A 25,229-nucleotide genomic window follows, 5' to 3' on the forward strand; every position below is an offset into this window, starting at 1 on the left:
TGTGGCCTTTGGCAAGTCACTTTGCCTCTCTGCTTCAATTTTTCCCATCAGCAAAATGGGATTACCACATACTTAATTGAGGTGTTGTGAGAGTAACTTATTCAATATGTGTGAGGTGTTTTGAATGTTATAAAATGCTGTTTTGCTTTTCGTGTCAAGCTGGGTCACTGAGGTACCCAAAATTAATGGAGCCTAATGCATATTTCTGCCTTGATCTTCCTTTGCTACAATTCCTCTTTCATAAAATTCCTCCCTACCTCACAGAGGTATTGCAAAGTGAATTAATTTAATATCTGTAAGGCTCCGATACTGTCTGAGTTATAAGCCCATACTCATTTGAGAGTTTGGATGGTGTGCATTTAATAGTGGATGGGCCAACTCTAACTTGTGAGTATAAAAAGATCAACCAGCTACCTCCATTTCTTGAGCAACATCTAGCCTCTGCTGTGAATGAGGCAGGGGTCCTGTGGGAAAATTCTCACATAAACACGTTGTTAGAGACTCTATCATAACTACACTTAAAGAGTTTTATGGGGAATAGTACTTGCTGAAAAAAATTACTTTTTGGAAAACCAAAACTATTTGGGAATTTGTGTCAAATCCGGCGAATACTTTTTGCCAGAAAAAAATATGAAGAAAAAAATTGGAAATGTCAAATTTTTTTTATCAACATTTTCAAATCAATTTTTATCAGTGGTTTTTTTTTTCAGCTGGAAACTAAAAAATTCAGTTGATTTCTTAGCTTTAATTATAATACATAGATGTAAATGGGACAGGATTTAGGCAACCTTAATCCTGGCTTTTCCTTACTTTTTGAGTGCTTGACTTTGTAATATTAACCTTTTAACGTGGCTTTTTTGTATGCAGTATAACTTGGCTGTGGAAAAAGATAATGCAGCTTTTTTCAGGCTGAATTTTCTTTTGTAAGAAGGCTAGAAGGTACGTAAGACTTGGCTCACGATAGGGCATCAGTGAGTTAAGCTGAGAGGAGGCTGAAATTTAATGTGTGTTAAAAGGATCAAAGTCGGGCACAGAGAAGAGCTGTGGAAGTTGACCTTGCAGTACATACTAAAAGAAATCGTTCTGGTGTGGGAATTTGGCTCACAGAAACAACTCTAGGCATAGGGCGTGGTGTGAGAAGCCTTGGAGTTTCTTGTGGGTATTTTGGTATTTTACTGGAGGTGATGCTAGCCGCTTGTGTAGCGCTGAATGAGGTGTGATTTTATTATTGATGTTTTCTAGGAACTTTCCATTATTTATGCAATGAACACATCCACCAATACAGTAAACATGTGCAGGTAGTAATATTTCTCCCCTCATGTGCACCTTCCTGCAGTCCCACCAGAAAAACTATTTGTATGTTTTGCAGTAGTGCCTAGGGACTATAGGACTGCCAAACAAGAAGTCAGTCCTTGCCCTGAAGAGCCTGGGGCCTTGTAGAATGTTGATCTTCAGGGCAAACTTAACTGTTATGGACTAAGTGGAGGGACCAGTTCCCAAAGTTAAAGGGCTTTTGACAGAAGACATCCTGCTGGGCTTTAGCTCCCTCTCCTATGCTGAATGTGCTTTAATTGGATCTTCTCTACTGACCATGGCTGTGGTAGTTTTACACTAAGGGGCTGGCTCCCAATATGGAGTTCTCAGGCCACTTAAACCTTTATTGGATGTCACCCCCAGCTTCAAACTCCCACTGGAAACCAACAGCAACAATTAATTAAGACTTGGTCTCCACTACAGAGTTTTGGTAGTATAGCTATACTGGCAAATCCTTCTGGTGTAGGTGTAGCTTACATCAGCAAAATACTGCTTTTTCTCAGTATAGCTTGTACTGTTTTGGTTAGCAAAATAAGCTTTACTAGCAAAAGGACTCTTCTACGGTAGGGTTTTTGCCAGGATAGAAATGTCACTGAAAATCACACCACTAACTGATGTGGCGATAGTAGCAACCGTGTCTAGTGTGTCGCTTTCCTCTTCACCCCTCCTCTTCCATCCCCTGCAGCTCTAGGCTAGACAGTATATGTAATGTGAAAAGGGTGGTGGTGGTGTTCATAAAGCTTTGTAACTTTTGCATTTCTTGGCACTTGACTAATACAGTGTTGAGGCTAGACTTTAATTTGGTTTACTTGGCTTCTAACAAAAATAAGAACTGGGAAAAACTCGAGTCATGTTCTTAGAGTTAGGTATGCAATCTCCTACTTTATTACAAGCAATTGTGCAACTTGATGAATAGTGGAAATGTTGTACGGTTTGAAAGTAAATTCAAAGAGATGTACCTTCTATTTGTATAGTGTTTGCCTGAAAAGCCCCAGTCAGGCTTGGAGTCTCCCTATGCTAGGTGCTGTACAAAAACACAAAGAGCACAGCTCCTGACCCAAAGATCTCACCCTCTGATTTGAATAAAACCCAAATGAGTCTAACAAGCAGTAGAAGGTAGGTTGAAGATAATATATTCATACTGTTATCTGTGTGAGCACCTTGATAGTTCCAAATCTGAACTTTTCCCCCTTCTTAAAGATTTGTCTCCATGTGGCACTCAATCTAACCATCAGATCTTTTTTGGCTACTTTCTCTCTAGTGTCACAGGTTAAATGGTTCTTGGGAAAGAGACTTGAGGCTAAGGTACACAAGACACACTTGCTAGTTTAGCAACATTGGTTAGCAGTGTGGAGTTTTTGGTTTTGGGGTGTATTGTTGTGGTTTTTTTTTTTTTTTTTTTTTTTTTTTTTTTGCAGCTGTTCTATACAGGTAAAATATTTGACGTCCCCAAAGTGTCTAATTGTATCCATTGACTGCAAGTTATCATTTTTTGAGCTCCTCTGCATGTAGTGCATCCTTGAGAATTTATTACTGTCTGAATGTAAACCCCTTTGCTACAAATGGTTCATAACATTACTTCAGTGTGAGCAAGCTGTATCATGTCTGGATACTTCAGAAGTGCATAATCTCAAAGCTGCTGACCTCTCTGGTCATTTATTCCTTACAGTAAGTGTTTCAAATGTGTGGAGACGTGTATATTATCTTCAAAAGCCAACCAGCTTCCGAAGAGACTAGTCTGAGACCTCATCTCTACTTAAAACTTATACTGGCATAGCTAAATTGATTGTGGGGGGAACGGGGATTATATTTTTTTACTGACATAGCTAAAATAGTGTAAACCTTAGTGTAAGTACACTTACAACAGCAACGACACTTGTATGCACATATATAAGTGATGCCCACACTAGAAGGAATGGTGGTATAGCAATGCCAGCAAAACATAGCCAATGTGGATGAAGTCTGACTTTATGGTAACTTATTTAAGCACCATTGTGACAATTATAAGGATAAGTTTCCACAAATCTTGCTTTTTCTGGCTAAATGTAAGCTAGTTGGAAACTGGAGCAAAACAGCTGTGTATCTTAGCATTTGCAAGACAAAATTAAGGATCTTGATAAAATAAGAGCCTCATAATGGCAAGTTGCTGGCTAAATGAATAACAGATTTAGGGTACCCTGGGTCCAAGTAAACTGTGTATTTAGCATGCAACTACCTTAAAGTTAACAGGGTTTCAGCTACACACACGAGTCCCAGGTTGGATCCTTTATATCCAAATCAAGAACATAGCCTATTTGTGCAAGGGTATCAGATGTGGAACATGGGGTTAGAAGTAATGAAATGTTATGGTACATTTTGCCAGCACTGACTGGATTCGTAATTGTTCCAGAACATTCAAACGTCCTAGTTTGGCAATGTTAGCAAATGGTTTATGGACTTTCCACTGTACGACAGTAAGCACATAAATATTCAACAGTAATCTTACCGTATCCATTTCACCTAGACTAGACAGATCCAGTCTGTGTTAAATGCAGTGAAATTTGCATAGTTCTCCTGTTCTGGGATGTACTGATTTTTGTACAGATAAAATGCTGTAGATAAAGCATCTTTTCTTTCCATCTGGCCAAAGTGAGAATCCAACCTGATCTCCTTCTTTGAAGTGAGCTGTAGCTCACGAAAGCTTATGCTCTAATAAATTTTAGTCTCTAAGGTGCCACAAGTACTCCTTTTCTTTTTGTGAATACAGACTAACACGGCTGCTACTCTGAAACCGTTCTTTGAGAAAGTAACAGATTTTTTAGAAAAAGGAAATGCAGTGGATCTAATTTACCTAGATTTCAGTAAGGCGTTTGATACCGTGCCACATGGGGAATTATTAGTTAAATTGGAGAAGATGGGGATCAATATGAACATCGAAAGGTGGATAAGGAATTGGTTAAAGGGAAGACTACAACGGGTCCTACTGAAAGACGAACTGTCAGGCTGGAAGGAGGTTACCGGTGGAGTTCCTCAGGGATCAGTTTTGGGACCAATCTTATTTAATCTTTTTATTACTGACCTTGGCACAAAAAGTGGGAGTGTGCTAATAAAGTTTGCAGATGATACAAAGCTGGGAGGTATTGCCAATTCAGAGAAGGATCGGGATATTATACAGGAGGATCTGGATGACCTTGTAAACTGGAGTAATAGTAATAGGATGAAATTTAATAGTGAGAAGTGTAAGGTTATGCATTTAGGGATTAATAAGAATTTTAGTTATAAGCTGGGGACGCATCAATTAGAAGCAACAGAATCATAGAATCATAGAATCATAGAATATCAGGGTTGGAAGGGACCCCAGAAGGTCATCTAGTCCAACCCCCTGCTCAAAGCAGGACCAAGTCCCAGTTAAATCATCCCAGCTAGGGCTTTGTCAAGCCTGACCTTAAAAACCTCTAAGGAAGGAGATTCTACCACCTCCCTAGGTAACGCATTCCAGTGTTTCACCACCCTCTTAGTGAAAAAGTTTTTCCTAATATCCAATCTAAACCTCCCCCATTGCAACTTGAGACCATTACTCCTCGTTCTGTCATCTGCTACCATTGAGAACAGTCTAGAGCCATCCTCTTTGAAACCCCCTTTCAGGTAGTTGAAAGCAGCTATCAAATCCCCCCTCATTCTTCTCTTCTGCAGACTAAACAATCCCAGCTCCCTCAGCCTCTCCTCATAAGTCATGTGCTCTAGACCCCTAATCATTTTTGTTGCCCTTCGTTGTACTCTTTCCAATTTATCCACATCCTTCCTGTAGTGTGGGGCCCAAAACTGGACACAGTACTCCAGATGAGGCCTCACCAGTGTCGAATAGAGGGGAACGATCACGTCCCTCGATCTGCTCGCTATGCCCCTACTTATACAACCCAAAATGCCATTGGCCTTCTTGGCAACAAGGGCACACTGCTGACTCATATCCAGCTTCTCGTCCACTGTCACCCCTAGGTCCTTTTCCGCAGAACTGCTGCCGAGCCATTCGGTCCCTAGTCTGTAGCGGTGCATTGGATTCTTCCATCCTAAGTGCAGGACCCTGCATTTATCCTTATTGAACCTCATTAGATTTCTTTTGGCCCAATCCTCCAATTTGTCTAGGTCCTTCTGTATCCTATCCCTCCCCTCCAGCGTATCTACCACTCCTCCCAGTTTAGTATCATCCGCAAATTTGCTGAGAGTGCAATCCACACCATCCTCCAGATCATTTATGAAGATATTGAACAAAACGGGCCCCAGGACCGACCCCTGGGGCACTCCACTTGACACCGGCTGCCAACTAGACATGGAGCCATTGATCACTACCCGTTGAGCCCGACAATCTAGCCAGCTTTCTACCCACCTTATAGTGCATTCATCCAGCCCATACTTCCTTAACTTGCTGACAAGAATGCTGTGGGAGACCGTGTCAAAAGCTTTGCTAAAGTCAAGAAACAATACATCCACTGCTTTCCCTTCATCCACAGAACCAGTAATCTCATCATAAAAGGCGATTAGATTAGTCAGGCATGACCTTCCCTTGGTGAATCCATGCTGACTGTTCCTGATCACTTTCCTCTCCTCTAAGTGCTTCAGGATTGATTCTTTGAGGACCTGCTCCATGATTTTTCCAGGGACTGAGGTGAGGCTGACCGGCCTGTAGTTCCCAGGATCCTCCTTCTTCCCTTTTTTAAAGATGGGCACTACATTAGCCTTTTTCCAGTCATCCGGGACTTCCCCCGTTCGCCACGAGTTTTCAAAGATAATGGCCAAGGGCTCTGCAATCACAGCCGCCAATTCCTTCAGCACTCTCGGATGCAATTCGTCCGGCCCCATGGACTTGTGCACGTCCAGCTTTTCTAAATAGTCCCTAACCACCTCTATCTCTACAGAGGGCTGGCCATCTCTTCCCCATTTTGTGTTGCCCAGCACAGCAGTCTGGGAGCTGACCTTGTTAGTGAAAACAGAGGCAAAAAAAGCATTGAGTACATTAGCTTTTTCCACATCCTCTGTCACTAGCTTGCCTCCCTCATTCAGTAAGGGGCCCACACTTTCCTTGGCTTTCTTCTTGTTGCCAACATACCTGAAGAAACCCTTCTTGTTACTCTTGACATCTCTTGCTAGCTGCAGCTCCAGGTGCGATTTGGCCCTCCTGATATCTTTCCTACATGCCCGAGCAATATTTTTATACTCTTCCCTGGTCATATGTCCAAGCTTCCACTTCTTGTAAGCTTCTTTTTTATGTTTAAGATCCGCTAGGATTTCACCATTAAGCCAAGCTGGTCGCCTGCCATATTTACTATTCTTTCGACTCATCGGGATGGTTTGTCCCTGTAACCTCAACAGGGATTCCTTGAAATACAGCCAGCTCTCCTGGACTCCCTTCCCTTTCATGTTAGTCCCCCAGGGGATCCTGGCCATCTGTTCCCTGAGGGAGTCAAAGTCTGCTTTCCTGAAGTCCAGGGTCCGTATCCTGCTGCTTACCTTTCTTCCCTGCGTCAGGATCCTGAACTCAACCAACTCATGGTCACTGCCTCCCAGATTCCCATCCACTTTTGCTTCCCCCACTAATTCTACCCGGTTTGTGAGCAGCAGGTCAAGAAAAGCGCTCCCCCTAGTTGGCTCCCCTAGCACTTGCACCAGGAAATTGAGGAGAGGAGAAGAGGAGAAGGACCTTGGAGTATTGGTTGATCATAGGATGACTATGAGCTGCTAATGTGATATGGCTGTGAAAAAAGCTAATGCGGTTTTGGGATGCATCAGGAGAGGCATTTCCAGTAGGGATAAGGAGGTTTTAGTACCGTTATACAAGGCACTGGTGAGACCTCACCTAGAATACTGTGTGCAGTTCTGGTCTCCCATGTTTAAAAAGAATGAATTCAAACTGGAGCAGGTACAGAGAAGGGCTACTAGGATGATCCGAGGAATGGAAATCTTGTCTTATGAAAGGAGACTTAAGGAGCTTGGCTTGTTTAGCCTAACTAAAAGAAGGTTGAGGGGAGATATGATTGCTCTCTATAAATATATCGGAGGGATAAATACAGTAGAGGGAAAGGAATTATTTCAGCTCAGCACCAATGTGGACACAAGAACAAATGGGTATAAACTGGCCACCAGGAAGTTTAGACTTGAAATCAGACGAAGGTTTCTAACCATCAGAGGAGTGAAGTTTTGGAATAGCCTTCCAAAAGAAGCAGTGGGGGCAAAAGATCTATCTGGCTTTAAGATTCTACTCGATAAGTTTATGGAGGAGATGGTATGATGGGATAATGTGATTTTTGGTAAGTAATTGATCTTTAAATATTCAGGGTAAATAGGCCTAATCCCCTGAGATGGGATATTAGATGGATGGGATCTGAGTTACCCAGGAAAGAATTTTCTGTAGTATCTGGCTGGTGAATCTTGCCCATATGCTCAGGGTTTAGCTGATGGCCATATTTGGGGTCGGGAAGGAATTTTCCTCCTTGGCAGATTGGAAGAGGCCCTGGAGGTTTTTCACCTTCCTCTGTAGCATGGGACACGGGTCACTTGAGGGGAGGCTTCTCTGCTCCTTGAAGTCTTTAAACCACGATTTGAGGACTTCAATAGCTCAGACATAGGTGAGGTTTTTCGTAGGAGTGGGTGGGTGAGATTCTGTGGCCTGCGTTGTGCAGGAGGTCAGACTAGATGATCAGAATGGTCCCTTCTGACCTTTAGTATCTATGAATCTATTTTCTTAGCTAGATTTTTCAGTTGCTAATATGATCACATCATGGACCTAATCGCTAAGGACTCCTGACTTCTAACACTGACTCTATAAGTGGCTTTTGTCCAGTCATTTAATTCTTCCCTTATTTTATTTTTACCTCATGAATATTTGAGGCCTAAGTGATGTAGTTGCATAGCTCATACCTTCAGAACACTTTTTTTTTTTTTTTTTTTTTTGCAAATCAACCTGAATACACTTCAAGAGAACTTTGTGAGTTCTAGATGCTAGAAAAGATCGACAAATAGTGAATACAGAACACACTGTAGAGCCATCTAACATTGGAGTCAGGTTTCTGGAAGGATAACCGAAGAATCAAAAGCTTGCTATTGAAACTATTTGGGACAACTACAAAAAGAGCTCACATCTAAATTACTAGAATATGAAATTTCTAAACAAGGAATAGAATTTTGCGGAAAAAAAAAATTAAACTCTGGCAATACAAGCTTTTTTTTTTTTTTTTTAAAAGAAGTTTCACCAGGCCTCAAAATTCTTCTGTGTTCAGATTTTGCTTATTTCTAGGTCTAAACCATATATAACAGTCTTGCATTGTTTGTGGTCAAACCATGAGTCTGTTGGTGGAGTTTCAGGTCTGCACCAGAACCAGGTGAGTGGGTTGTGAAACTTCCTTTGTTCATAGATGTGTCTCAATTTATAGGTATCCAGCTTGATGCTCTTTCTAAGGGATGACTTTCTGAAAGTGCTGTGTAGGGTTGCCAACTTTCTAGTCGCACAAAACCAAACAACCTAGCCCTGCCCCTTCCCCGAGGCCTTGTTCCGCGCTCACTACATTTTCTCCTCCCTTTGTGACTCACTCTCTCCCCACCCTCACTCACTTTTACTGGGCTGGGGCAGGAGATTGGGGTGCGGGAGGGGTGAGAGCTTTAACTGGGGGTGTGGGCTCCGGGGTGGAGCCAGAAACGAGGGATTCGGGGTTGGGGGGGAGGCTCTGGGCTAGGGCAGGGAGTTGGGGTGAGGGCCCCAGCTGCGAGTGCTGGCTTTGGGGTTGGATCGCAGATGAGGGGTTTGGGGTGCAGGAGCGGGCTGGGGCCAAGGGATTTGGAGTGCAGGAAAGGGCTATGGGTTGAGGCAGGGGTTGGGGTACAGGAGGGGGTGAGGTCTTTGGGCTGGAGCCGGGGGCTGCAGTGCAGCGGGGGTGAGGGATTTGGGCTGGGAGGGTGGGCTCTGGGATGAGGGGTTTGGGGTGGATGAGGGGTTTGGGGTGCAGGAGGGTGCTCTGGGTTTGTGGGGGGGCTCAAGGCAGAGGGTTGGGCCCTCTTGGTTGGGGAGCAGGCTTGCCTCCAGCAGCTCCCGGTCTGTGACGCAGTGGGGGGTCTAAGGCAGCAGGTCTGGGTCCTAGGCTGGGGGGTCAGGTGACTCCATGTGCTGCTCTCGCCTGCAGGCACACTTCCCCCTCCCCCTGCTCCCATGGGCCAATTCCTGGCCAATGGGAGTGCGGAGCTGGTGCTTGTGGCGCGGGCAGTGTGTGGAGCCCCATTGCCCTCCCCCCCCCACCTAGGAGCTGGACCTGATAGCCACTTCTGGGGCACAGCGCGGTGCTAGCCAGGACAGGTAGGGACTAGCCTGCCTTAGTGCCGCAGCACCACCGACTGGACTTTTAATGGCCTGGTTGGCAGTGCTGACAAGAGCCGCAAGGTCCCTTTTCAACCGGGTGTTCCAGTCGAAAACCAGACACCTGATCACCCTAGTGCTGAGCCACCTAGTCTCTGGAAATTGGGCCCCTTTAAAATGTCTCAGTTGGGCTCCTGCAAATCACTTTTCACTTCTGAAAGTATTGGTATCTCGCTATTGCCACCTTTTATCCGTATCAGTACAAGTTTGGCAATATAATTTTCTTTAAGTATGAAAAAGCAATTGACTCAGATTTAAGGCTTCTCATTACAATTCTTTTAACTATTTTTGGTAGAATTTGCTCTTGTACTCCTGTGGAGTGGTGGGCTATGATTTTGCCTGATGAAGTGTTGGAGCTATAGAAATAAGTTTTACAAGGCTATCTTATACCTCCCAAGGCTATGTAAAATACAAAGTGCAGGCGTAGATGCTGTTTTTGAAAAGTAAGCAGTGCCACCTGCTGGAGGTAGCATAATCTTGGAACCAGTTCCACATTTCAGTGCACCTCGTAGCCTATAATATTTGGGGGGGTTATCACAAATTACTATTCTTGTGGCCTTTTTTCCTTTATTAAAATGGCTTATTTTTTTATTTAAGGTTCTACAGGTTGGCTTGGATGGGGATGTGCTTTAATTGGAACCTGACTGAAGTTTGAATAAGATTTCATTGGGAGGGGTGAGAGAGTTATAATGCCATGCATACTGTATTTCCTTCATCTAACTCTGCAATGCAATCAAAGCAATAATCTATTTGGCAAGACTGTAAGGTGGTATTAATGTATTTAGTGTTTGTGGAAGGGGGAAGTTGTTCCTTTGTCCCTCACGTTTTACATACTTACAGTCTACTTTATATGCTCAATAGGATAGTATTATACTGGTACAAAGAAGAAAACATCCATACTTCCTTATTAATTATATTTATTAGGGTAGTGCCTAATGACCAACCAAGAATAGGGCCTCATTGTTAGGCACTCTACATACAGAGTTCTAGACAATTCCTGCCCTGAAGAGCTTACTGTCTTAAATTAAACCAGATAAAGGATAGGGGAACGAATATTACACACACGAAGTGTAAACAATGCGATGACAGTGAGTAGCTCCCTTTTTATTTTTATTTTTATTTTATTTTTGGTGGCTTTAATTAGGAAGGGCTATGCTGGAAAGAAAAGGGAAGTTGAGTTTGCAACAGTGCAGGGCAGAAGAAGGCAAGAAAGGCAGATGTGGAATGAAGCTGAGGTTGACTGTCCCAAATATCCAGTTAGCAGAAGAAGTCCAGTCATAACCATAGAAAGTGCTCTGATGTTCAAAGGTCCCAGCTTTGGCTATTTATGCAGCTTCTCCTACCATCTGGAGCCTCTGGCTGGTTCTTCCTGTAGTTTTTCCCCAAGGCCAAGGGTGCGGGAGGTTACACCACCTGTCTCCTAGTTTCCCTCTGGTAGGGAGCAGGGTTTTGCCCTACCCCGTTTTCGGTCCGATGGGTGCTGGGGGGGAGGGAGTAGCCCTGTCTGTGCCCCATTTTACCCTCTCATCCGCAGTGCATCAGGACCTATTTTTCTTTAGGTGCTTCTTTATATGCTATGCTTATGCCCTTAATGTTCTGATCTAGGCAGACGGAAGCATAAAGTCTGTAGCTATTTCAGACTATATGGAGCTCATGAGAAAGAGGCTGATATTAATGGTGTGGTGCAGCTGACAATTTTTAGGAGTATGGCAATCAAGGGAAAGTAGGTATCTTGTTACCTCAGCCATTGGGCAACTAGAAAAAAATTAGATTGGACAGCTTCCACTTTTGACTTCTAACATTATCTGATGGGTCTGAAATTGAATAAATTTAGGCAGGATTTTTTGGATACATACCCAGCAGTTGATGTGGGGACCTTGATGAGATGGTGAGAAATTGTGGATGGGTTTTTCAGCATTCTAAATTACTACTGAGGCCAACCAGAATTGAGGGTGCATTACACCTATGAAAATCAAGCCATAAATGCCTGATGGGAAGGATTGGAATTGTATATAAAAAGTATTGAGAAGCCCACTTTGAATGTGGCTAGGAGTAAGTAAGCATTCATGTAGGGGGCAGATGACATTGTTTTGGTGGATCTAATCCTAATTTGAGTCTTAATTGTAGCAGTGTTCTTCTAGTGTATATTTAAAAAAAAATGCTGTAGGAACATATATTTGTAAAAGAAATCTGGTTCAGTAAGTTTCTAATTCTTATTAGCTATAGGTAAATTAAACTAGTATGTATACTTCACTTTTCAATGGAAATGTGAATGATAAATAGAGCCCTGCACATCTGCAGATATCCACATCCACTAATGCAGATGCAGATATCCACCAACCATTTTTTGCAGATTGGATGTGGATACAAATTTTGTATCCACGCAGGGCTCTAATGATAAGGTGTATTTATTTCCTGGGTATCACTGTCTACCTTCACTGGGTTTGGTTTTGTTACTAATTTAACATCAGCTGGAGAGTAAATTCACATGTAGTTGTGACACAAATGTACCATATAGGAAAAACAAAGGATGAACAAGGAAGCTTTATGATGATTCTGCTCTGTATAGTTGATTTTAATAGAACTGTTGTACACCTGGCTCCAAGCTCTGCTAAAGTCCTTTAAAAGGTCAATTAACGAGAAGCCCAGTGCTCACATTATAGCTATAGTACATGGAGGTACTGCAGAGATTTTATAAATAAATTAGTTGATTGTCTAAAGTCAATATTCATAATCTTAAACCCTCTACTTTTTTATATCTGCATGATAGAATATGGATGCATTCAACAGTTGATCTGTGTAGCCATTTAGAGTGTGATTTCAGCAATATGTTCTGTAAACTGTGAATACATGTGACAATTCTGAGTTCCCTTGTGACAAGGCAATAAAGGAACACATTTTATTACAGCAGCAGACCTTTTTAAAACTAGCTCCACTAATCAGTTTTGTAATGTGTTTTTAATTGTAGAGCCCGATGACGGCTACTAGTTGTACAATTGGTAAAGAATTACTTCATTAACACTCAAATGAAATTCCAAACCAGGCTGATGTAAAACTTGACAATCCATATGCAGGCAAATCAAGGAAGATCCAGACTATTTAGATGAGACAACTTGACATCCGTATACCAAAAGCATGTATCCCTACCTGTGATTTATTGAAGAATACATAAGAATTGTGAGAGAAACATTTCCTAAAGCCATAAGTGCAACACACTGTCTGATCGCAACTTGCTTCATGTACGAAAGTAGCCTATTTTGGAAAAGGAATACATTTCCTTCTTCCTTGCTTATACAGTTGCCAGATCTGAAGGGGCTAAATATAGGTTTTTCTGGGGGGGAAGGTGAATTTTTAATATATTAGAACACTGGATTATAAAACACCAAACTACATGACCTTCCCATAACTTTCCTTCTGAGTCAAAATGATGTTTGTGTTAAAATTTTTATTCAACTCATTAAAGTGAACAAAAACCTTCCACAGAAGTATAACTGCAAAATTAAAAGACAACACTGTCTTTTTTTTTTTTTTTGGCATCTCCATACCTATTGCTAATAATCAATCAATTCTGTTGACTAAACTGACATTTGAAATACGTTCAGGTTAGCTCTGTTCCTCCTATATCCTTTAAACTACACACGTCACAGTAAGATAAGTCATATACAGTGTAAACACTGGTTTGACTGAAATAATTTAAAGGGCAAAGTTAATGATTAAATTCCAGCAGCTGTATGTAACTTTTGGAGCTTGAACGAAATACATTAAACTTTCAAATCTATAGACTAAAATTACTCAAATGAAACTTCAAAATCTCATGATCTAAAGCAGTGAAATTAGATGGAGGATAACTCGGGTGTCAAATAACTGTGTATGCTGAATTTAACAATTGACTACTGTGAATACTGGCTATTGGGATTCATATCTACTGTTTCATAAAGGAAAAAGATTCCATTAGTTTTCCCTTAGGTTAATGTAACTAGTTTTCCATTTTAAAACATTATTTAAATAACCTCCTGATTTAGGTGTGAAATGAAAGCGGTCTGACACTTAATTGGATCCAACTGAGCTGTTGCTTGAACATTTAACTGAGAGTACATAGTCTGTCCTGACCAATAATAGAGCAGTATTCTTGCCTTGTTGTCCTGGAGATTCTCTGGTTCAGTAGCTAATTTGATATTTTAGGCCATGGCTTTAGCTGAGTAGAGCGCCATGTCGTGAGGTTATGTACTCAGTTTCCTGGAGCTGGGATAAAGCTTGTGCTTTCTTGGCAGGACAAGCCCTGAAATAGTATTTGTTTTCATTTGCAAAGATTGTTTGCTTATTCTACTCAGCATTATTGCAGTTAATAAGGAAAGGGGAGTGCAGATTTTGTAAAGGAAAGTGGGCTGAGTGTCAGGCGGCAGAGCTCCATTGAGCCTAAATTACCCGGGAGTTGTTTGTGGCCTCTTAATCTTTTTACTTTATAACTCAGAACTTTATTGATTTAAATTAAACTGTTACATCAAGATGAAATAGTAAGTATAAAGTTAATGTGTTTGGACCAAGGAATATTGGAGCTAATACATTTTGCACTTACCTTTTTGTTTCCATAGTTTTAAGGGAAAGAAAATAGGATATTTTAAAGCCGTTCGTTGTCTCTTCAGTGTAAATGCATAATCTCAAGGTGCATTCAAACAAAACCAACCTTTGCTCTGTCAGAATATAGTTCATACTGTACACCAGAAATCCTCTTAATCCCATAAAGTACGACTTTCCAACATGGTTTGCAATCTGCCAATCATCTACTATATGGCCTACCAACAGTACTTCAAATCAGCTGCCCATTGTGGACCAATGCCTTGCCTTTCCCTCAGTGTTTAGACCAGCAACTTGCCACCCTTGTCTACATTTGCACTAGAGAAGAGAGCACAGTGCATGGCATTTCTATTGTAGGTACACAGTCTAAGAATGCTGTTTCCCTATCCACCAACTCACTGAGTGAGAAAGCCCAGTCTACCCCAGCCATACTACCTTGAAGAAGTTGCAGCCTTTCTACAATCATGGTCATTGCAAGTTAGGTATCAGTCTCTTCTCCTGTCTTGTTGCCTAGAGACAGGCAGCATATTCAGCTTTATCAGTTGCTCTACATATAGGTGTCACACATCTGAGAACCCACTTCACCAGACCAATTGCTTATCATGAAGAGAAGGGGGTTGAGAGCAGGTCTTGTGCTATCTGCCCATTCTTCATTAGTTTCCTGGGTCCTAAACTATTAGGTTTTTAAACTTTTAACACACCTTAATTTTAACGTTTAATTCTAAGTAGCCATCTTAATCTATAGTTCATGTGCTTTCTGTTTTTAGAAAGTGCTATGGTAATGATGACTTCACAGTGGTCTATTTAAAAACTCAGACTTTGCCTTGGATGATCTTGCTTCAGTGTTCCCTATACAGTATCGCCCCAAGGAAAATTTTTGAATGTTAATAGGGGCTGTACAATCAAAGATTAATACTGAACAAGATTTGACCATTCCCATAGTATGTGGCCCATTACACAAACTTGTTTCAGTAATGTCTGAATGCTGTGGTGTTAAAATATAGTGTACAGGGAGGAGGTAAGGAATAGGTGTTTTATTTGTCAACTATCTTGTCACAAGCTCCATAATTAGATTCATTGGTGCTGTGTGTCTAAAAAATACAACTCCAACCCAAACCTGATCATCCTAATGTCCTTTAACTTCCTGAGTGGAAGTATATCTCTGGGAAGGGGAAGCTCATCGGATCTTTATTTATTTCACCCCAGCTCTTTATAATTAGAGTGGAATTGATAGGCTTAATCCAGACTTGGGAACTTCAGGATGTTTTTGTCTTTGGATCCAAGTGTCTGTTCTTGTTTGAGGCATTTAAAGATTTAGTTAAATACCCTCTAGAGTGAATAGATATATTTGATTGCTAGGTCTTGTGACTCAGAGCTGAGGTTGTCCTAGGGTTATCTAGTGTGAACTTTCACCTGTTTAGTCTAAAGTAAAAGCATTCATTAAATAAAAATTGTTCCACTTCTTTCTACTTTGAGGTATAGAGAAGGGCCAAGAGGTTTCTTTTTAAAATAGATAGAACATGAGCGGGTTTTTCACCTTAGAAATAGCTGGGATGTGTACAGTCAGGATCTCCCTGTTTTATCTGGAGGATCCATGGAGCAGGAGTTCTTGAATGTTTACTGTGAGCACAGTGGCATGCGAACTGGAGGGCAGATTGTTATGATGGCTTTGGTGGAGATTCATTCTCTAAAGCAGTGGCACCCACCTTATTACACAGGAGGGCCACATAAATCTAAGCACAACCTCTTGTGGGCCAAACAGACTCTACTATTTTAATAAGATTTAAAGTCCCCTCGATTTGATTTATATTTTAAGTTCAGCTTGTCTCATGTGTATTTAGTTAGGTTGTTTCTACGCATAGTATGTCTATTTACACATTTGTGTAAACTAAAATGATGCGACATAAAGACAAAATGGTAATGAATCAGCTGCTAGTATACTGTGTTGAAGCAGGCTGCGGGCCTCATGAAATGCTCTGGTGGGCAGTAGGTTGGGCACCCCTGCTCTAAAGTGTTCTGTAGTCATTGTAATTAAATAAACATTAACAGAAATTGCAAAACATCCTTGGTTTTAATCTGCAAGTCTAAAATTCTTCCGCTATGAGCCTGCTCAGTTTTCATTATCTTCTCAGATCCCCAGCCTTTCAGGAAAGGCACCATAAGAATCCAGCCCTGAATTTCTAATCTTTACAGAAAAAAGCAACCAACCAACCATTTCCCATTCACACACGCTCTCTCTTTCCCCCTCCCCCCCAACAAACTTTATATGTCATGAAGACTCCAAATCAGGCACAGAAAGCATGTGGTTTCTCCCCCTCCCCCTTCTTTTGCAAGCCACCTTTAATTGATCCTTTCTGTGCTCTTTAACACTTTGGGTTTTATTAACTGTAACATTCTTGGTATGTAGCCTTATTTTTTTTTTTAATGGTTGTTACCTTGCGGCAATAACTTTGTTTAACTTAGTTTGTCTATGTATTTTATTTAAGGAAATAAGGTGTATATTAAGAACATTACTCAAGTCCAGCCATAAAGTTTTAAGTACACAGGTGTTTATATACTGAATTCTTTTCAGCAAATAAAGTTTAATGTGCATAAATTTTGTGCTAAAGACTTCCCAGCCTCCTGCTGGGCTTAGATGCATGTGAGACTTCAAAGCTCTCCGAAGACTACGGCAGGTGTTAAGAGTTCCACACAGACTTCTTTATATGTTGAATTCCAGAGCACTCACAACTTTGGTGCTCAAGGATCACAGGTTTCCTAAATTGAACCTGACGCTCCTTTCCAGAGACAAGTCTTGGGTTTCTCATCTGCCTTTCTTACCACTGGACACCAGTCCTATACAGCACTTTCTAAACTGTACATGGACAAGCATGAAGCTTTATAGATTCATAGATACTAAGGTCAGAAGGGACCATTCTGATCATCTAGTCCGACCTCCTGCACAGCGCAGGCCACAGAATCTCATCCACCCACTCCTATGAAAAACCTCACCTATGTCTGAGAAGTACATCAGCCCCAGTTAGGGTTAGGAGTTTCAGACAGAACATACTCTCTTAAAAACCCTGGCAGATTACCTCTACATTCCTTTCATGTCAACTTAATTCCCCGTACAGTCGCATAGAACTTGCAGAGTCCTTACATAATACTTTAACGGCAGAACAGGCACAGAGTTCGAAAGGGCATATAGCACTACCTTCCTGTTTGTTTGTTTGTTTTTTTACCAGATGACTCAATCCTCATTTGGGCCAACTGATGTACATGAAGGAGGCCTTTAAAAATTCTCCTGTTGTCCTATATTTCGCTAGACATTACATGAACTCTTATTCTCCTTTTGTCATTGAGCAGGATTTGGCTCATGCTGTACTAAAACTTAGTATCAGTTAGTGGTCAGTACTTATAAGAAAGATCACAGTCTATCTGGACAGCAGCTACCCTGATAATTGACTTTGTTTTATGGCAGTATATGGGAGTAAGTGTTTCATACTGTCTTCTATTCATGCAATATCGGTTGCAAGTGGTGACTGAGGAGCAATATATGGTCCTTAATCTTCTGTGCTTACCCTAGTAGAGGTCAAAACAGAGTTTGTGTGAAACTAACTAAAAAAGAGGGTTGAAGAATGAAATGTACACATGGGGAAATGAGAATAAAATTGCTGTGCCTTAATTCACTTTAAGTAGTCCTCTTAAAGTACAGATTAAGTTTAAAAAAATATTTTCAAACAAAGGCATTATGGGACTGTTGCCATCTGAAATGTGCTCAGTCCACGTGTATAAAAATGTTTGAGTTTACAGGGCTGCCAGTTGGAGAAAAAAATAACTCTACCCCATCTCTAAAATCTGGATTCTTTCCCCATGCAACATTGGGAGTAATAAAAGTTCTGCAGGGTAATAGGCCCGCTGACAGCTGTGCAAAACCCATTGTCTTCAGGGGATTTGCACACATGGAGCTGATTGGAACTTGGTAAAAGATTATTTTGTGTTACAAGAGAGGGAATTGGTTCACTCCCTCAAGATGAGGTGTCTCGGCAGGACTAACGTCAATACTAAAAAAGCATGAGAAACTTGTTGTTAAAGTATACCTATAGGACTCTGTTCCATGTATATCCAGACCTGCATAGGGGACTACACATAATACTTAAACAAAAAAAAACCTCTCCAAACTTTAGATGTAGATTAAGGTATTCCAGGCCTGATATCCTCCTTCCTTGTTACAGTATGTACAGAAACACTAGGTGGTGCTCTGAAGAAGCTGTTTTATTTCTGTGGAAAAAGACAAGTATCTAACTGAGCAGCTGTTCACTATAGAACATACAATGATGATCTCTTGTACTCCTTGCCCCAGCCCGAGTGAATGCTTGTATTTTGTCCTGTAGCTGAAAGCACGCACTTCAGTTTTACCAAAAAATATTGCTATTGATGTATGGTGGAGCCTTGTTCATGCCCTTAAGCAACATCTGGTAAGGACTCAGATTCAAGAGTAGTTCAAAACTGCAAAAAAAAAATCTTTATGGTGTGTATTAAGACTCAGCAATCTTAGCATTTCATGTTTTTCAACACATTTAAAAGGGAAAGGATGATTCTTCGAGTGGTACTCCATATATGGATTCCAAACATGGGTGCGCATGCCGCCAATGCGCCAGAGCGAAAGTCTTGAAAAAGCAGATATCCTAGCCCCAACACAACTTGGATTCAGGAAAAGACATAAAACCCAGACATCCATCTTCATACTTCTGGACCTTGCTGCACAATTTGCCCCAGTCAGCCACAAAATGTTGTTGTGCAGTCTGAGAGAGGTATACAAGGGAATCGATTAAAATGGCTTGAGTCCTCCCTGGAAGGATGGGACCAAAAGACGGTGATAAGAGATTGCAAGCGAGATCTTGGATTGCAGAGGATTAGAGTCCTATGAGGATCAATTCTCTCTGGTCATCTTCAGCACTTACATGCAGACATTAAGTGGACCAGAAAAACATCAGTGATTCAGATTTACACATGACACACAGCTCTCTTGTTATCCTTCGCAAAATACACCATAGTAGTGTTGCAACCTCTCCTCCAGGTTTTCCCAGGCTCATCCTTCTTTTGAGGTAGCTGTCCTGGGGAGTCTGTAAGGGTGCTCAGTAGCTGCTGCCTGCTGTCCAGTTTTATTGGCTCAGAATCATCCTGGGTGTACCTCAGAGGTGGCAACCCTATAGTTAACAAGCGACCCTAGTGCTTGGTTAAGATCAGTTCATGGATGAAGAAAAGTTGGCTGCTGCTAAACCTAAACTCGTTGAAGCTGACCTAGAGCAAGATCAGCATTGCTGATTGGTGGAGGAAAACACTTTGAGGGATTGCACTTTTGATGCAAATTCCCTTTTGAATTGCACATCCACAAATGGTCAAGGCTGTCCAGAGTGCTTCTGGACTCCTTGATTAAGCTAGGTTCTGTTACAAGTAACGTGTTTTACTATGTGGTTGGCTAGGAGGTTGTGTTTTGTCCTGGCAGATGTAACCTAACCTCCAAAATAAACACCTGGCTTATCTGCTGTTTGAACTGTATCAATGCAGTCAGCTATCCAAGCATCAAACAATCCTCCCTTAAGAAATTTCAGCTATCAGAAAATGCAGCATGAATTATCATGAGCACATCAAATCTGCTCTCTACTCAGGCCTGGTCTTACACACTTAAAACGTATACCAGTCTAGCTGTGTCGGGCAGAAATACGAAAAGAACCCACAACCCTTAGCTACATAGCTATGCTGACAAAATCCCCAGTGTATATGCAGCTATGCTTACAGAAAAATGCTCCTGTCCAGAGTTTGTTGTTTGGGGAAGTGGTGTTCCTACATCACAGGGATAGGGGAAATACCTTCTGTTGGTGTAGCTACATTTAGGTGCTTATGCCAGCACAGCTATGCTGGCATAGGGACTGATAACCTCAGTATGTTGACTCTCTCCATAGAATATTGCATGAAGTTAAAGATATCAGTTCTTATCTTCAAAGTGCTTAATGACGAGGGTCCAGGAACTGGTAAACTGTGGAACAAATTCCGACAGTATCTAAGAACTGCCTCAAACATCGGTGCTTTCCACTGCAAGCACAGGGTGTTCTTCACTAATATAAACATATAGCATCTCAAACACCTTTTTTTCTTAAAGCAGCGATGATGGGCCAAATGAAGTCCTTCCACCACTTTCTATCTTCTATCTACCAGCTTCACAGCTTTGTTCATCTTTAAACCTTTTTGTTCCGTCATTCTTCACCATGTCTATCCAATGCATCCTCAGTCTTCCTCTATGTCTAGTTCTTTGCACTCCTGGTATGTATCATTATGTCTAGTATCCTTTCCAAGTTCGTTCTTGACGTGCATCCAAACTATCTCCGTTTAACTTTGTTAAAGAAGATTCAAGAAAGACATTTCTTACCCTAGCCATTTCTCTCTATCTATTCATTTTTTTATTTTCTGCAGTTTTGAAACTCTCAGTATTTCCCTCAGCCAGTTTATTTCTGCAGTCAATAGCTTTCCTTTGTAGGTGTTCCTCATTCAGCATTCCAACCTGTACAGCAGTATCGACATGACAGTTGACTCCTATACACTGACTTTTTTGTTTTTATTAAATTTTTTTTAGGCTTTCAGATCTTGCAGAGCTTTCTGAATGTATTAGCAGCTATTTTGATTCTACTTTTTAATCTCATCTTCACAATTCCCATTCTTTGATACCAGTCTGCTGAGGCACACAATTTTGTCCAGTTATAGTTTTTTGTCTGTGACTTTGATCTTTACCTCTTCCTCTTGGACTTCCAGTTGCCATAGTTAGTCTTTTCTGTGCTGATATTCAGTCCCAGTTTTCTACTTTCCTGGTCTACTTTTGCCTCTTTTCTATAAATCCTCCATGGTCAAAGCTGTGAGGTCAATATTATCTGCAAATTTAAGCTTTCTTGTCCTCCATCATAACTCTTCTTGCTTCATCTCTCCATACTACAGGTATCAAGTTGAACAAATTCTGTATCTCATGCATTATTCCCCACCTTGGGAGTGGGAGAAAGAAGGGAAGAACCACATATGCATAGGTGCTGGAACTAGGAGCTCTGGGGGTGCTGCTGCACCCCCTGGCTTCAAGTAGTTTCATTCATATACAAAGTTTACAGTTTGGTTCAATGGCTCTCAGCACCCCCACTATACAAATTGTTCCAGCAGCCTTGCACATATGACTGCTTAATGTACTGTTTGAAGGTTCTTGGTTAACAACATGGTGATAAACATGGGGTAAGGCCCAGAGAATACACTTTGAAAAACTTGCATATATGAAGGGACTGTGAAATAATACCATTTCAAGGTGGGTTTTGTTATATAATTGACTTACCCTAAACATTTGATGTTGTAGAGTGATATAAAGACCCTTCATTACATTTTTCATCTCTGTTGCCGTACACTTTGGTACTTTAATAATGCTTTCTTCAACAAGGTAGCAAAACTGGATGCTCTTAATGGATATGTCTACATTGTGGTCACAGGGTGTGCCTGCAACTTGGGTAGACACATCAGCTAGCTTTAATCTAACTAACTCAGGTACTAGTGCCAGCAGCGAAGTTCTGGAAGCATGGGCTTCCATGTAGGCTTAAAACTGCCTGGAGCCTTAGGTAATTACTCAGGTGGCTAGTCCACACTGAATCCTCTGCTGCTACAGCTTCCTTGTTCTGGTATCCAAGCTGTCTTGATTAAAGCTAGCTCAGGTATGTCTACAGGGGCTGCAATTGCACCTTGGGATTTCAGTATAGACATAACAAATGTGATGGAACTGCTGCTCTGCAGCTAATAGCTCCTTACATAGCTTAGTCACCTCTTCAGCTTTTTTCACTCTGGGCAGTGAATTTAAATGTTGAGCTGATATCCTTCTAACACTAACAAAGTCAACTCCATTTCAAGTGTACTTGGTATGACAGTATTTTTAATGAAGTGCACTATTGTATGCACATTAAACTTAACATTGCACCCCTGAGCCCATTTGCTTAATCAGGAGTATCCTATTGATCACCTACCGGTGGATCTTAATCTTCCCCGTTTTGCTCATCTGAAAGCTTAATGATTTTGTTGCACACTAATACATTTGTCGAGATTAATAAAATTAGAGCCCCCTGGGACTCTACGCCATGTCAATTTCCACTAAACACACACCTTTCTTTCTGTTCTGCTTTATGCTTTCTAACTGGTTGTTATGCATCTTAATTCACCTAAGACATACCTAGCATCTCAGTTTTGGTATCCCCTTCCTGCAACACCTGACAGCTATCTGGTTCTACCCCTTATAATGCTGGTGATGCCCCACTGCCTGGGGCTCCTCCTGTGCAGTGATATTAGAGTTCAGTGGTTAAGCTCAGGAGCCTTGTAACTTTGCCTCTACTCCTTGTTGCCCTAATGAGACAAAAAGCTGGAATGTGACCCTATTTCAGATATGTGCTTGTCTGGTAAGAGTAGAATCTGAGGAGAGAGTGAAACTTAAGATACACTTGGAAAGTGTACATAAGTTTAGATATAACTAAATTTAGCATCTTATGTAAGGATGCGTAAAGTGGCAAAAAAAAAAAATAGAGGAGGTGATCTAGTCAGGTGAAGATGTGCTTTAGCAACTGGTAATCCGCCATAAGGTAAAAGGTCCAGGAACAAACTAAACCATCCAAAAATGGAACAAATGCACTTGCTGCTTCTGTAGTGGCTGTACTTAATCTAGACATATCATGGGTAACACTTTCAATTAAACTAAAGTGTCTTAGACTCTGAAAGTCCCATTGACTTCAAATGGAATTTAGGCTCGAAGTCACTACTTTTGTTTTTGAAAATGTAACCCAGTATTTAATATACCTCTGGATACTTGTATGGTGTTTTGTTTTGAGCAGGTTCTTGACTTGTCGTATACATCATGAATTGTGGGTGGCAGTGTCCAAAACTAGTTCATTGGACATTATAATGAGCCCTGAACACTGCTTCAGTTTAATTAGATATGTAGTTGAACAGAAATTCAGCAATGCTATTTCAGGTGCAGTCATCAAACCAACACATTTTGAGGACTTCAATAATCGGTTTCTATGCAGTAGTGGAGACAGCTGCTGCTGAAATATCACAGGCAAAACACCCCCTGACAGTGGCTTGAAGGAAACTTATAGATGTTTATCTAGAAAATGAGGGGGTGGAGAAGCAAGATCAGAAGCTGTTTGGGGCAAGGAACATGTAACTGAGGTAATTTGTTGCTAGGGAATATCTATTATAATAAGTGTTCTAGGAATGTGGATTTAGAGGGTATTAAGTTTAAAAGACTCTCAGGGTTTATTGTCTCACAAAGTACCCAGAGTTAAACTAGCCAACAAAGAATGGATTTCAGAGTAGCAGCCATGTTAGTCTGTATTCGCGTAAAAGAAAAGGAGTACTTGTGGCATCTTAGAGACTAACAAATTTATTTGAGCATAAGTTTTCGTGAGCTACAGCTCACTTCATCGGATGCATCCGATGAAGTGAGCTGTAGCTCACGAAAGCTTATGCTCAAATAAATGTTAGTCTCTAAGGTGTCACAAGTACTCCTTTTCTTTCCAACAAAGAATGATTGAGCAGATTGCAGATTTACTGTAGGTTGCATGGCTACTCAAAGTTCGAGGACTGGGAGAGATTGGGGACAACATGATAGGAATTTTAAAAAAGTGTTTGTTTTATTTCCCCTCTCTGATCCACTCCCTTCATTGGTCAGCACTGTATTCTAAAAATTTTGAAGAGATGGAGGGCTATTGGCAAATTGACTGATTCACCATCACAGTGGCTTTCCAACTTGCCTAACTCAGGATCTCTTTTCCCCTATTAAGTCTCCTCTGTAGAAGGTTTAATCTGTCTAGGTTCTTGCATCTTACAGTTTAACATCTGTCATACTATCTGTTGGTGCTGTGAACACTCAAAAATTCTGAAGTTCAGAGAGAGAATTTGAAAAGCCATTGAGTTTAAAATGTATACATCAGTCCTTCTTATAGCGAGGTGATGCTTCCAATACAAGGCGTACTGTATTAGAAATCAAAAGTTAATTGAGTATTGAAAAGACCTGAAAAGATAACAATTCACTACTCTTAGTAACTGGCATTGACACTTAATGAGGTACTTCTGCTACGTCCACAGTGCAGGGCAAAATAGACTCACTACCAGCAGTAGATACAGCTGTCTTCGTATTTCTAAATAGTCAAATGGTTGTCAAAAGTGCGTGTTTTTTTTGTTTTGTTTTTTTTTTAAATCTCTGACTTTGAAAAAGCTTTCTATAACAAAAACCTGGACTGTGAAGAGAGCTTGTAATATGAAAATATTTGCTCTTATCTATAAACTGTCTTTATCCTTCTAAATTTCTGTAATAGTTCTAGCCTTCAAATATGTAATGCCATCTTTATTTTTTGTTTTTCAGATGATGATGTGGACCTAGAAGCTTTGGTAAATGACATGAACTCCTCATTTGAAAGCTTGTACTCGGTGTGCGGTATGCAGTCAGAAACCACTCCCCTCCTTCAAAATGGCCAGCTTAATCGCAGCCAACTGCCAACCTCAGGAACAAGTTCTCTGCAGCCCCTGTCTCCAAGGCAGAAGGTGCAGCGGTCTCAGCCAGTGCGCATTATGGCAGTAAGGTATGAAAAGAGGACAATATAGAGGAACTCTTATGTGTGTTGCCTTGGGCTAACTGAAAGAACCCAGATCATCTCATGGTTGATATGACAGCTGCTTAGTGGTACTAAGTAGTAATGCATTTGATTTTTGTTCTGTTTTTAAGAGGAAGATGGGTTACCAACTAAGACAGAAAAAACAATCTTGTATATTGTCGTCTGTATTACTTGGAGGCCATGTCTTTAGTATGGGCTTGCTCAAGTGATCTTCCAAGTTTTGTATTTAGTTTATATCCTTCATCCAAATGTTCTGTCATGCACAGTATCTACTCAAAATATCTTGTTAGTTTAATAGA

At 41.0% G+C, this 25,229-nt stretch overlaps 1 protein-coding gene across 5 annotated transcripts in view; it reads left to right on the forward strand.

The window, feature by feature from the left end:
* Nucleotides 1-25,229, forward strand: part of GRB10 (growth factor receptor bound protein 10) — a 213,564-nt gene that overhangs the window by 101,196 nt on the left and 87,139 nt on the right. For all 5 annotated transcript variants that reach the window (XR_006279162.1, XM_038390917.2, XM_038390919.2 and 2 more), the window contains one exon: nucleotides 24,681-24,897. Coding sequence is in view for 4 of the 5 variants with exons in the window: in XM_038390917.2 (XP_038246845.1) it covers nucleotides 24,681-24,897 (217 nt within the window). In the remaining variant the exon portion in view is untranslated. The remainder of the gene's footprint in view (nucleotides 1-24,680; nucleotides 24,898-25,229) is intronic.

Source organism: Dermochelys coriacea, chromosome 2, assembly GCF_009764565.3.
Source record: "Dermochelys coriacea isolate rDerCor1 chromosome 2, rDerCor1.pri.v4, whole genome shotgun sequence".
NCBI classification, from domain to species: Eukaryota; Metazoa; Chordata; order Testudines; family Dermochelyidae; genus Dermochelys; species Dermochelys coriacea.